At 26.2% G+C, this 13,794-nt stretch overlaps 1 protein-coding gene across 1 annotated transcript in view; it reads left to right on the top strand.

Moving 5' to 3' along the window:
- The first annotated feature begins 1,359 nt into the window (after positions 1 to 1,359).
- Positions 1,360 to 13,794, top strand: part of LOC135928446 (E3 ubiquitin-protein ligase Ufd4-like) — a 58,894-nt gene continuing 46,459 nt past the window's right edge. Inside the window, exons 1-10 of the mRNA XM_065464909.1 lie at positions 1,360 to 1,565; positions 1,625 to 1,859; positions 1,901 to 2,128; positions 2,175 to 2,609; positions 2,659 to 2,717; positions 2,764 to 3,029; positions 9,281 to 9,360; positions 10,314 to 10,527; positions 11,189 to 11,300; positions 11,521 to 11,674. Of these exons, the coding sequence (XP_065320981.1) occupies positions 1,423 to 1,565; positions 1,625 to 1,859; positions 1,901 to 2,128; positions 2,175 to 2,609; positions 2,659 to 2,717; positions 2,764 to 3,029; positions 9,281 to 9,360; positions 10,314 to 10,527; positions 11,189 to 11,300; positions 11,521 to 11,674 (1,926 nt within the window). The 5' untranslated portion in view covers positions 1,360 to 1,422. The remainder of the gene's footprint in view (positions 1,566 to 1,624; positions 1,860 to 1,900; positions 2,129 to 2,174; positions 2,610 to 2,658; positions 2,718 to 2,763; positions 3,030 to 9,280; positions 9,361 to 10,313; positions 10,528 to 11,188; positions 11,301 to 11,520; positions 11,675 to 13,794) is intronic.

Raw genomic sequence — 13,794 nt, 5'->3', positions numbered from 1 at the left:
AGAGAGAGAGGGACGCTGGGCCTGTGAAGGGAAAGCGTGTTGTAGCAGTTAGAAAAAAGAAGAAATAAATACTAAATGTCAGTCATTTTTATGACAGGAACATTTAATTTTTCTTGGGGGAAGAAGAGAAAATTAGGAGATCACGGGATGCCAGCTGGGAAAGAACAAAGAGGATATATTGGAAGCCGGGATTGATCTTGAAGATTTCGAAATTTAATGGGATAGTTATTGGTTATTTGTTTACATATTTTTATATTAATGTTTATATTATCGTTTATGATACTAATTAGATATTTTTATGAATAAATTGGACGTTTACAATTGGAAGTTTATAGTTTGGACTTTTATAAATAACAATAATTTTCTCGATTATTTATCTAGCTTCTATCATGTCATCTTAGAGGAAGCTCTACAACCATATAGGTTTGATTTAAATTGGTCGTTTATATCCTCTTCTTCAAGAATTGTTGATTTGGTAAGGCCTATAAATTTTTCCGTATTAGTCCATTCCATAAAACATTGTCTAAAATGGTAACAGTGAGTTATATTAGTTTCATGACCTCATGTCAATGTAATTGCTAAGAATTATATAGCCGTGGTTTTTCCATTATCAATTGATTGAGGAATATGTATTAATTAATTAACCTTTTTTATCACTTGTAATTCTTTAGACGCAAAATTTTTTTATATCAGCAATCGAAGATATTTTATATTTTGTATAAAAAATAATATTTTTAGAAATGTCTTATATTGTTTTAATTATTTATAAGCTAGTTTATTTTGTATGCAAAATATAATAAATGACAAAATATGAAATTCAGAATAATTATTTAAGAGTTAGCTAATTTTAAAAATGTATGATATATTAATATAAAACCCGGCCGAAGACCCGCAAAATGGGGAGTATGGGAGGCGAAGCCCCCTATAAATTTTTTTTGAGTTGAGTCCTCTAAGATTGTAGGCTTGCGACGCCCCTGCCGTCCTGAGCAACCTCCGTTGCCAATGGTTAAAGCTTATACTCATAGTCTAAAACCTGAGTTAGCCGGCGCGCCTAATCTGATGACTGCCCTCATCCCCTCTATATCCCTTACTCCCAATAACCCTTGTACCTTAGAATCCAACAGTTAGGTCGATAAATTATTTTCTTTTATACGTATATTTTTCATAAGGGGGAAAAACTTCAGGGCAGAAGAATTTATTATGAAAAAATACTTCAAAGACGTTGAGTGCAGTTATTTTTCTGATTTGCAAGTCTAAATATGAGGCTGTTATTTATTCTATTATTATGTTATTTTACTAGAGTCTCATATGAAAAACTGACTAATTAATTATTAATATTTGATTCCTAAAGGATAACTGATAAATGCTTTGATATTTGATTTGGATGAGACTTGATTTATTGTTCTCAAAAATTAGAATAAAATGATGAGTGATCCAGATCCTGACACACTACTGGAATGGCTAAATAGTGGGAATGGTGAAGAACGTGATATGCAGTTGATTGCATTGGAACAATTATGTATGATGCTCTTAATGTCTGATAACATTGACCAGTGTTTTGAATTGTATGTTAAAGATTTTAAAAAATTAACAATTTGTTTATTGACTTATTTATATCATTAAGATGTCCTCCAAGGAATTTTATTCCACCTTTATGTAATATATTTTTGGATGAAACTTCACCTGACAATATTCTGGAGGTAGCAGCAAGAGCTTTGACATATTTTTTAGATGTTTCTGCTGAATGTACTAGGAGAATAGTATCTACAGAGGGATTTATTAAAGCCATATGTTTAAAATTAATTAGTATTGAAAAAAATAATAAAACCAGCATTGATTTATCTGAACAATGTGTTAAAGTAATTTTTTATTAAACTAAATACTCTATTGCAATTTGTAGGTATTAGAGCTTCTATGCACCAGAGAATCAGCTAGTGTATATAAATTAGGTGGCCTTCACTCAATTACTCTTTTTATCAAAGATATGGGGGATATTATCCATAAAGATACACTGAATTCTGCTATGATAGTTTTGTCAAAGTTATATGGAAAATTAGAATTCAAAGACCCATTACTCTCTTCTTATATTACTTCTCTTTCAAATCTCATGACATATCCTGATATTGAAGTAAATTAAAATATAAATTATTTATAAATTATATTAAATTAAATAGGTTCAAGAAAAAGCTCTTAAATGTTTAGTCTCAATATCTGATCGTTTTACCAAACAAGGATCTGATTTAAAAAGCATAATACATAAATCTATTATTAAGGAATTAATTTTACAGCTGAATAGGCGCTTAATTATAGTCTTAAAAGATCAACATTCAAATAATCCACAATCATTTACATTCTCTAATCAAGATAGTGATGGTGTTGAAGAATTTTTATTATACACACATGGTCAACATTTGAATGATAATGAAAATGTTACACAGAATAATATAGATTTAGAATTTGAAAATAACCATGACGAGAATCACGAATCTTCTTTCAATCAAAATAACAATGTCAACAATAATAATTCTGTGAAAAATAATGTTTTAGTTATAACAACCTTATTAAACTTAATTGCAAATCTTTGTGTATCTTCTCATGACATAACCCAAGTTTCACCTTTTATTTTTAATTTTTAATGCTTAATTAATTCATATATAGGATTTCTTAGACCTAAATCTTCTATTATTAATAAGAAAATCTTTTAAACTAGATGAAAAGTATTCATTAAATTTTTCTGATTCCCTTTTAATAATTTTTTTAAAGGATAGCTTTTGAGGCTTTACGTATTGTACACATTTTTATCACCATTGTTTTTGAAGGAAGAAAAGCTGTCCAAAAATTTTTGAATGCTGTAACTAATAGTTATGCCTCTAATTTGGGACTTAACAATAAAACAAATACAACTTTGAATTTATTAGCTTTGAAGAAAAGTTGTTCATCCCTTTTAAAACCATCACATCATCAAATCATCGAATACATATACAATAACAGAGACAACGAATATTTGTTTGAATTATTGGGAAGAGGCAGTAAATTTTTAAAAAATATATAGAGAAGCACGATACATAGAATAGATTGGTGCCAATTTTAAGAATTCTCTGAGATTTTGAAAATAATGATTATTGCTAATTTTCAAATAAATAATATAAGAATAATATATATATTAAAAAATTGATGTAAAAAAAATTACATGATTTTAAAATGATGTAACTCAAGAATTTATAACAAATTGAAACCTAAAATGTTAAACCTAAAACATTAAGGAAAAAACAATGGTGTAAGGCTGGCTAATAAGAAATCAATTTGATTTAAATTTAAAATTAGATTACTCTAAAAGTTAATCTTTTTAAAATCAGAAATATCAAATTACATTAGTAATCAGGGTTGCCAGATTCATTCAAACAGAAAGTGGGAGAATTTCATTATTCAAAATAATTTTTTTTTATATCAAATAAGATTTCCTGGTGATTATTTCTTTATTTAAATGAATATATCTAAATGCAAATCTAAAATAAAGGAAGATAGCATATTATTATTTTTTAAAATAAATTAATAGATATTATTAAAAAAATCAGTATATATTTTTATCAGAGATCTGCAGGCCCGACCCTCAACCCGGCCTGGCCTGGGCCTTATTTTAATTTTTTTTAATTTACCCTGGCTGGGCCTGAAAATAAAAAAATATCTGGGCCGGGCCTTATTTTTTAAAACCAAATATTTAAAATCGCCATTATTAGCTGTAAAAATCAAAAATAAATAAAATATATTTTAAAAAAATTCGGGCCGGGCCTGAATATATTTTTTTTAAAAAAATAAAATCCGGGCTGGGAAATTTTTTTTGCATATTTCTTAAAATCTTTTCAAGCATAATTAGAATTATGATCATTAATTCCTCTTTAAAGCTGATTAACCGATTACAGTCTTTCCACCAGAAACTTTCCAATAAACTAAATATGCGCTCTGAATCAGCTTTTGATTATGGTAACGAGAATATAATATTGAATATTTAGCGCATCATTGGAAAAATATCTATTTATTTTCTATAAATGTATTTAAAGCAACTAATTCCTAAAATAATTCATCTAATTCGATATCTTTTAAATTAAAATTATAATTCAACTTCCTCGAAATTGAATTTATTATCGAGCTTCAGAATACTTTTTTCCTATTATATATTTGTAAATTCATATTTTTTTTCTAAATACAAAATTATGGTTTTAACGAATTTATTAACTTAATTTTGAAATGATGAGGGTTATCATGATCATCACATTTTATTATATGTTGTCCTATAACCGAGCCGTAAAAGTTATTGATAACCTGGGCTTTTAATGATGTAGCTAATTTATTCATTAATAAAAACATCTTCACTGCAATTGAATTTTAGGTTTGAAAATTTTTAAACACGTTGTTTAAGGTCGTCCTCGCCCCTAATTAACTAAATATCTTGAGAATCCATATTTTTTTTAAAACATACCCTCTTTGTGGATCTGCTCAGCATAACATTTCATAGCAATTATTTCCATGTCTATTGATAATGAAGCATGCTCCTTTTTCCTGTATTGTGAATTGTATATAGGCAACCATATTTCAATTCAAAACTAATAATTCCGTTCCGAAATTTACATTTGTGTTATCGGCACCAAAAGCTATTACATTTGATAGTGAAGGTTGCAATTTTCAAGGTTCTGTGCAAGCACAGACGCAATATTCGTCGATTTCTCATAGTCAAATTTTTTTAGAGGTCCTTGAAACCTCTTTATTAAAATAGGCTGCAGCATTGAATGTTTTAGTATTTCCATTATTTGATGTATCAGTTGATTGAGAAAATGGATGATTTTTTTCTCAATCCTATAAGATGTGTTACTTCATTTAAGGACCTAGGTTTTGTTCTACATTTTAGACTTTTGACTATTTTTGAATCAGGAAAGGGTGTAGGCAATATATTTGTAGCGCAATCTATACATTAATAACTTAAGCGAATGTTTATCATCTTATAGATGAATGTCGTTTCGGGTATTACAGTATTACCATCACATAAATTATTGTTTTTGAGTATGTTTGGATATTATTTAATGATTCCTTATTTTTTAAATATTTTTTTTGAAAAAAATGGTGAACGGCGTTCCTTTTATTTTTGACGAACTTGAACGCGTTCCTTTTTTATGACCAACGCGTTTAACATTCGTTCAATTTTAAAAACACCTTTTATTTTTATTTATTTGGAAAATTTAATATTATTCCTAATTTTTTAAGAAAAAAGTCTTATATTTTATAATCAACTGTTTTTCCTTTTCACATTTCAATTTTTTTTAAAACACCATTATTATAGTTTATTAATTTGAATATTATTGTTTATATTGTAATTTAATAGATTAGCATAAGCATGGATATTATTATTTCATCATCACCTGATTCTGAAAATTTAAAATCAGATGAATTAACATTACCATGACCCAAATATGATAAATATTTTACAGTAACATCCTATATTGAAGGAAACAATTCAATACATACCATATATAAAATGTGCCCAAAAAGTATTATATCACTTTCAAAATCTTCAAGTTCTAATTTAAAACGACATTTGATTGTAATATAAATATTTTATTTTATATAATATATATAACTAAGCAAAATCATTAAACTAGAAGAAAAAATGCATTTAGGTTATTTGACCCCAACAATAACGAAAAATTAGTGGCCTAAATTATTCAACTATTGATAGACGTATTATTAAATGGGATTAATAAAATGTATTAAATCATCATCAAATTAATTACATATATTTTATTTTTTTTAAAGATTTGAACATATATATGAAGATCAATATGTTCTTTCTGCAATTATACATCCAATATACAAGCTATAATGGCCATGGATAAAACTTCCACAGAACGAACCTATAAAAAATAAACTTATAGCGTTATTGAAAAAATGCATTGAAAACTAATGATAATGCAAAAACTGTTAATTTCGAGATATCATTTTTTTTGACGAGTAAATAAAGGATGGATTGGATGAGGATAACTTATCTCAATTTTTTGAAGCAAAGTACAAAACAATGAATGTTTTCAATAAATTCCCCACGTTAAAAGAGTTGCTTATTAAGTATATTACCGCAATCCCCTCATCTGCCCCTGTATAGCGCGTTTTTAGTATAGCTAATGCCGTATTAACTGCCAAGTATTCCTGTCTATCTGATGAAAATTTTGAAAAACAATAAGAAAATTTTTTTATAAATAAAAATATCTTTTTATTTGCTAATTATATTGTATATATAATTATATTATCAAAATAAAACTATATTAGATTAAATTAAAAAAAAAATTTATCATAAAATTTTGAACGAACGTGAACGCGTTCCTTTTTTTGAAAGGTGAACGCGTTTGATTTTTTTAGAAATGTTTACAGCACTAATATACATATTGCATTTAAGCTATATTCTTTAACTTCTCTGACCCATGAATAAATGGAATTTCAGTTAATTAGATATTGAGATTTACATTTTTTTTTGGATGTTAAACATGTCTTTAAACTGTAATTTGTATATAATTTAAATTAATGAAATAAATTGGAAAAGAAATGATATATAAGAAAACTTTATTTAATTAATCATAAATTATTATTACTGTTAGAATTTTAAATAATAAATTGCTTACTTCTAAAATATTATTTTATATGGATGGATTTCTAAAAATTATACAAAATACTTACTTCACATTTACATAGTAACTAATTTCATCATCAGAATTAGAGGAAGTAATTATTATATGATTTATTATAACAATTTATTTTAAAATGAAAATATTAAATAGTATTATATTTTAAATTGAAAAGTAAAGATAGAAAAAATTTTTTTTTTTTTGGAATTCTTTGTTTTTTCCTCGCAAAATATGGGGAAAAAATACAAAAAAAAAGTCCTTTTAAATGTATAATGGAATTAAAATAAATGATAGCGTAATTATCTGGTTAAGCTATTTTTAATTATTTTGTAAAATAAAAAAAATCGGGAGAAAGCGTAAATCAATAGATATTGTGTTTTGGCGTAAATTGAAGTAAAAAAATCGAGAAATTACGCCAAAAGCGGGAGATTTGGCAATCCTGATAGTAATCATTACTTCAATAAAAAAATTTTAAAAATACTTTATTTCTATTTCAAATTTTGACCCAATATATAAAATAATTGTTAAATATTGTCTCAATATAATATAAAATTATTTGATAAATCTACAAGTTTCTTAATTTTTTTTATCAATATTGAAAATTGAAATAAATCAAATAATTTAATATTTTTGATTTAAAAAATTAAATATTTGGATTCTAAATCCCTTTCCTTCACTATATTGACAGAGTTGTTAAACGCTACTTTTAAAAGTAGCGCGCTACCGCTATCGCTATTTGTTAAAAAAAGTAGCTCGCTATTAGCTACTTTTTATAAAAAAAATTTACAAACAAATTTTTTATTTTTTGCTTATAATGTTATTGTATAGTAAATATATAAAAATCAACATTTATAAATATTAAAATATAGTTAGTTTTGATTATAAAAAAATTTATATAATAAAAATAAATATTTATGGTAATTTGAACCATTTTAATAATAAAATCATTTCAATATTATCATCCCCAAGTCTAGAGCAACGATCAGAAAGTATAAGTTTTGCCTTGCTAAATAATCTCTCGACACTAGCACTTGGGGGTAAAGGCGTATTTAATCTTATATACATATTTTTAATATAAGATAGATTATCAATAATTTTATTTGTATACATCGTATGTCTGGCATCCTATTATCATTTTGAGGGCTAATGCCACAGATCTTTTTTTTAAAGTCTTAGGGTCTAGCCAATGGCCTGTGATTCCAAAATAAGCTCAAAAATATTTAATCAGTTCAATTTATAAATATAAATAAGTTTTTACCTTCTGTTATGTGTCCAACTATCTGCCGTGGTACATATATATGATATCCCTGATAACTCTACTATTAGAGCATCTTTCATCATTTTAAAGTTATCTGCTATTTTATTCATTAGTGTCTGGCAGCATAAAATTGTTGTACCAGGGGAATAGAGTTTTAATCATCATGGTAAATGATGGATTATCAACTAAGGACATTGGCTCAACTGTATAAATTATAAAATCAACAATAACTTTAACAGCCAATTTCTGAGAAATATTGTCATTTGCATTATTAATTAATTTGGTTTGAATTGAATTAGTCTTTTTGGATGTAGAGTCGCCTATACCAAAATTATTTAGATGTTTCTCCATTTCCTTAACACTCATGAACAGTCTTATAAAATAAATATTAGAATGTAAAAATGACAATTTACCTTTAGGTGTTTCTTGAGGTTATAGCTACTGGATTGATTTGGGGAAATATTTTTTTTTACATTTTAAACAAATAAATTTGAAAGGTTATATATATATTTAAAAAAAATTTCAAATCTAGGGAATGGGAAATTTGTATTATAGCTATTAAATGGTAACTTCCATTTCATTAATATCATTGTCTGAATCACTTTCAACGATTTGGATATCCATAGGCGATGACATTTTAAATTATTAACACGTGATTTAGGTTTATAATACAAATGAAAATATAAATTACAAATTGAAATTATATTTTAATTTCAAAATTAAATAATAAATCATAAAAATTATAATTATGATATTATATTTAAATTTTCATGTTTATACTTACCTTCATTATATTTTTTAAAAGTAGCGAAGTAGCGGCTACTTAGCTACTTTTATAAAAAGTAGCGCGCTAAAAAATTAAATAATTACAAAAAAAGTAGCCGCTATTAGTTATAGCTACCAAAAAAGTTAGCGCGCTACTTTAAAAACTCTGGTATTTTGATCGAATTTATTAAATAAAATCGTATTAAAAAATCTGGGTGATTTAAATCACGTTTTTAATAAAATTGATTTTTTTATTAGCCAAAATCTTAACTAGCACACATAATAAATAAATAGTAATTCAAGTATTATTTTTTTAGTTATTTATTGTATTATGGAAATTTTACAATGAATTATCTCTAATGTTTTGCTTTTTGATTTAGAATGTACCTAAAGTGCATTTCATAATAAACAAGCATAAAAAAAATTATTTTAATATGATATAAAAGAATTGTCAGCATCGAAATTGGAAAGTATCAGCATTTACGAAAATATTTAAAATATCAGAATTGGCATTATCGAATTTTGTATGATATCTGCAATTATCCCGTGATATATTTTCATTTCTTGATTATTTTATAATAAAAATATAAAGAAATGGACAATACTATGTTTGACGAATTACACCAAAATGTTTTGACTTATGCATCTGCTTTAAAGAAATCTGTATTATTGGTAAAGAAGTTCAATTTTATTTTTACAATAGTAGGTTGGCCTATAAAATGAATTATTAGTTATTATTTATTCGATAATATTCGATTTTACAAACATAAATATCACAATTATTCTATTGATTTGAATACGAATTTTTTAAATAATAATTGAAAATTACTTAATTAATTAAACGTTTTTTTTCGATTGAATTTATATGGTCTTTTAAAGAAAATATTGGAAATTTTGGAAAAAACATTGAAAATTATTAATAATATTCGTTATTAATCTAAATGATTTAATATGTTCATAATTACTTTTCTTTTTTTAAATGATTTCCATTCTAATATTTCTTCGCCTGAGAATTAGATTATTCTATCTCCATTTTTCCCAACTTTACAGGAGACAATTTTTAATTTCATTCTCTGTGTTTAGAATATTAGACATGCTTTCTTATTTTTTTTAAATTTAGGGATGTGTATATTTAATAGTTCTACACTATAGTTCGCTATATTTTTTGCCGTAAGCCAATTTTTAGCAGGCTAAAAAATAGGCTAATCCTAGTTGCCGAAAACTATCACTTTGGCCTCGGGGTTTTTCTTAAAAAAATAGCAGCTCAAATTACTTTTCCTATTAATTTATTAATATATTTTACTTCTTCTATCATCAATAAAATGTAAAAAAGTGTTGCCTCCCTTCACACTTTCTTTATGGGAGTTGTGAAAATTTATTACGAGAAAAAAAATTAGTTCAAATATAAAATAAAAAATGTGGAAAAAAATATTTATCTTTACTTTATAAAATTTGTATTAGTTTATTTTTTTATAAAATATCTGCCGATACGATATTTTTCTTGAGACCAACCCGATATTGATATTTAATATCGGATACCCCAAAAAAATATTTTTGAAAATATTAGTAACGCCATTGTTTTTTATATACATTTTAAAATGATTACATAAAAAAACTACTTTCAGGAAAGTCCCACCAAATTAAATATTGAGCCAGAAAAGGAGGCATCAACTAGTCAGACTCCTCCTGAATCCACTATCATCAACATCGAAAAAAATGCGGGCGAATATGACGAGAATTCGTTTAATGTCGCCAACATCGAAAATCCGTCATCTAAGCTTGTAAATGCCATTTCAAAGAATCCGTTTATGCAGGCTTCTAAAAATTCCATCGTTATTGGTTTTATACTCATATTTTATAATTAACTTTTATACGACTTTTTATAAAGAAATAACTGTTTTATTAGGAATTATTAATATGGTATTATGGTAGTGAATAGAGTTCAGGTCGCCAATAAAATAATTAGATTTCATTTTTGTTTCTAAACGCTATCTGAGCAGCCGATCATTTTTTATATCCTATTCTGATTGTGGAATAGAAACTTATCGGGTTTATTACTATCTGAAAGGCGTCTGCAGTAATTAGTTCCTGGCCCTTAATTACTTAATTATTTTTACCTGGCCCATAAAATACATTTTGTACAACATTTCTTATGAAGAAAACAAAATAAATTGGCTTTATCAGCTCAAAAAAAAATTTCAAATCTTCTGCTTAGCCTATAAAAATTTTTTGCTTAATTTGTCCAGCTCGGCCCGAAAATCTTGTTTTGAACTGGGTTGTGCCAACGTAGAATATAATGGACAAAAAGATTTAGAGGCTGGGTTGGACAAATTGTTTAAATTATTTTTACGGACCTGGCAAAGTTTTGAAATGTTTTTATAGTTGATAATTGAATAAAAATTTATATCTTTTTCATAAAAAATTATTGCGGACGACTTGAACAAAATATATTTTACAGGCCAGAACTTGTAATAAATATTATTCACAAAATATTTTATAGAAGAGGAGAAGGCAAAAGAGGAAGAAAATATAGAAATGGCACAGAGATACCTTCATAATTTTTTGGTCATATTAATGGACTCATACGTTGATTTGAATTCCTTTATTTTAAGGTATTTATTTTTTAAAAATATATGATTTATACATTTTTCCCAAGAATCCTTGAAATATATTTTATTATGGAACTCTAAAAGGTTTAATTTCTTTAGCAATTTTACGACGTTTTTTAAAGCATCTTAATGCCTATTTTATAATAATAATTTATAAATCTAGTTCCAAATTTTTCATGATGATCGACTTTAAAATTTGTTTATATTAATAAAAATAAATAAGGAAAGCTCTTTTAGCATTGGTATTTAAATTGGTTTACTTGACCAACAAATCAAAGGCTTTGCGAGTTCAAGACATTTTTGACAAAATACACCGCGATTTCCCGAACTTTGTATACCGTATGTGTGGCGTTATAAACTCGATCCTTACTAATGAAGTTTAAAATGAACCCTTTTTTTATCTTTAAATTTTTTAAATAAAAATTGTGTTTTCGATTCATTTCATTTGCATTTATACCGAAAAGAAACTTAATGAATGAGCAACAAAATCAGATTCTCAGCCGACCCCTTTCAATTTCTATCAAAATTTGTAGTCACGTTATATATGTTCTAGTTATATCAAGAACGAATTATATTACCTGAGATAACGTGGATTTAAGATACAAAACCGCCTTTTTAAAAACTTTTTACTTGATGTCTCGAATATTGAATCTAATATTAAAAAAGTCAACAATGGGTAATTATGGGGGAAACATCAAAATTAAATTTTTTAAAATATTACTTATTTTATATCCATTATTCAAATTTTTATTTTCTAATATTCTTTTACTATTTTTCTATTAATTTTTTCAATATATAGCTCGGCTGGCTAATTATTTAAAAAAAATCACCAATAATGTTTTGAAAACGTATAGATGGCGCTATATATGAACGTTTTATTGTAATATGATAAATTTTAAAAAATGGTAAGTGAATAATAGGAAAAAATTTTATAAAAATCGTAGCTCATAATTATTTTGAAATATTAATTTTAAATTTTCTACTGGACATAAGATGACGAATATTTGAATAATCTAATTTTAATGTTTTTCCTTAATTATCAATCATTGACTTAGTTATTAATAGATTCAATATTCTAACTAATTTAGTTTTTAATTTGAAACTATTTATTTAAATGAGTTAAAAGTAGTGTTGTAAACGAACGCGTTCGTGAACGAAGTTCGTTTTTTTGCAAAAAATGATGAACGGCGTTCCTTTTATTTTTAACGAACTTTGAACGTGAACGCATTCCTTTTTTTTTGACGAACGCATTCGAATTTAACGTTCATTCAATTCTAAAAACACTTTATTTTTATTTATTTGAAAAATTTAATATTAATCCGAATTTTTTAAGAAAAAATTTTGATATTTTTTTTATCAGCTGTTTTTCCTTTTTCATATTTAAATTTTTTTAACTGATAAGAGCTGAATTCTTTAACGCCACCTGGATCTTTATAAAATTTTCTTGGGTTCAAGTTAATATAGCCAAATGGAGAACAAATTCACAGGCAAGTTACAAATTGCGTTCTTAAAATAAATGGGATGAAAAACAAACTAGCTAATCTCTTAAGGTTAGAGTGGTGAAAGTAGACATTATAGGTATTCAAGAAACCCACTGTCCAAGGAATAACACTACAAACTTTAACGATTATAAAATATTTTGCTTGGGTACAACTTCCAAAAGCTGGTCTGGGATAGCATTCCTAATAAATAAACGAATACATAAATTCATCATCAAATTCGTATCCTATCTGAAAGATGTGATCCTTTCCATTAAAACACAAATTTTAGACCCACAATAATAGCAAATTTCTATGCCCCACCAAATAGAAATGAAAGAATAGGCATCATTGACATAATGATAAATACGATCCACTCCCTACCATGCTGATATAATGTAATAATTCTAGGCGATCTAAAACTGAAAATTGGCAAAGAAGCAGAATATGTTAGCAGTAATGTCACCGGGTATGCTATCATACATCAACCGAATAACGAGGATAGCAAGAAACTTCTGATTTTTGCAGAAACAAGAACTTTAAAATCGAAAATACTTTTTTTTTGCCACGGAGAAATAAACACATACACCTTCGTAAGGGTTCTGCAAATCCCAAATTGATTTCTTTATCTAATATTCACCAGTGGTTTGACGGTGTTAAAGCATTAACTAATATAAACCTGTCAGATCATAGAAGGCTTATAGCTAATATTACCGTTAAAAATATAAGGGGCTATTATAACAGAATTATACAAAACTCGACTGTACATAGTACAAATCATTTGAAAACAAACTTTACACGTAAATTCAATAAATTACAAATGCAGGAAGATGTAATAATTTTTGATCAAGCATTATATAGGAAAAGAGCCAACTTTCTAAACATAACTTTGCACGGAAACGTAGAAGAATGCTGAAAATTATTTAAAATGATGTCGCCAAATGTAAGTCTTTTTTCAAGGAAAGAGTGGAGTCTAGTCAGACATTAGAAAAAATAAATAAAGTAAGACTGAAGAATGG

The sequence above is a fragment of the Gordionus sp. m RMFG-2023 genome, chromosome 4 (genome assembly GCF_954871325.1).
Source record: "Gordionus sp. m RMFG-2023 chromosome 4, tfGorSpeb1-WG-v2, whole genome shotgun sequence".
In the NCBI taxonomy this organism is placed as follows: domain Eukaryota; kingdom Metazoa; phylum Nematomorpha; class Gordioida; order Chordodea; family Parachordodidae; genus Gordionus; species Gordionus sp. m RMFG-2023.
The sequence above is the reverse complement of the archived record's forward strand: the minus strand, read 5'-3'. Positions and strand labels throughout refer to the sequence as shown.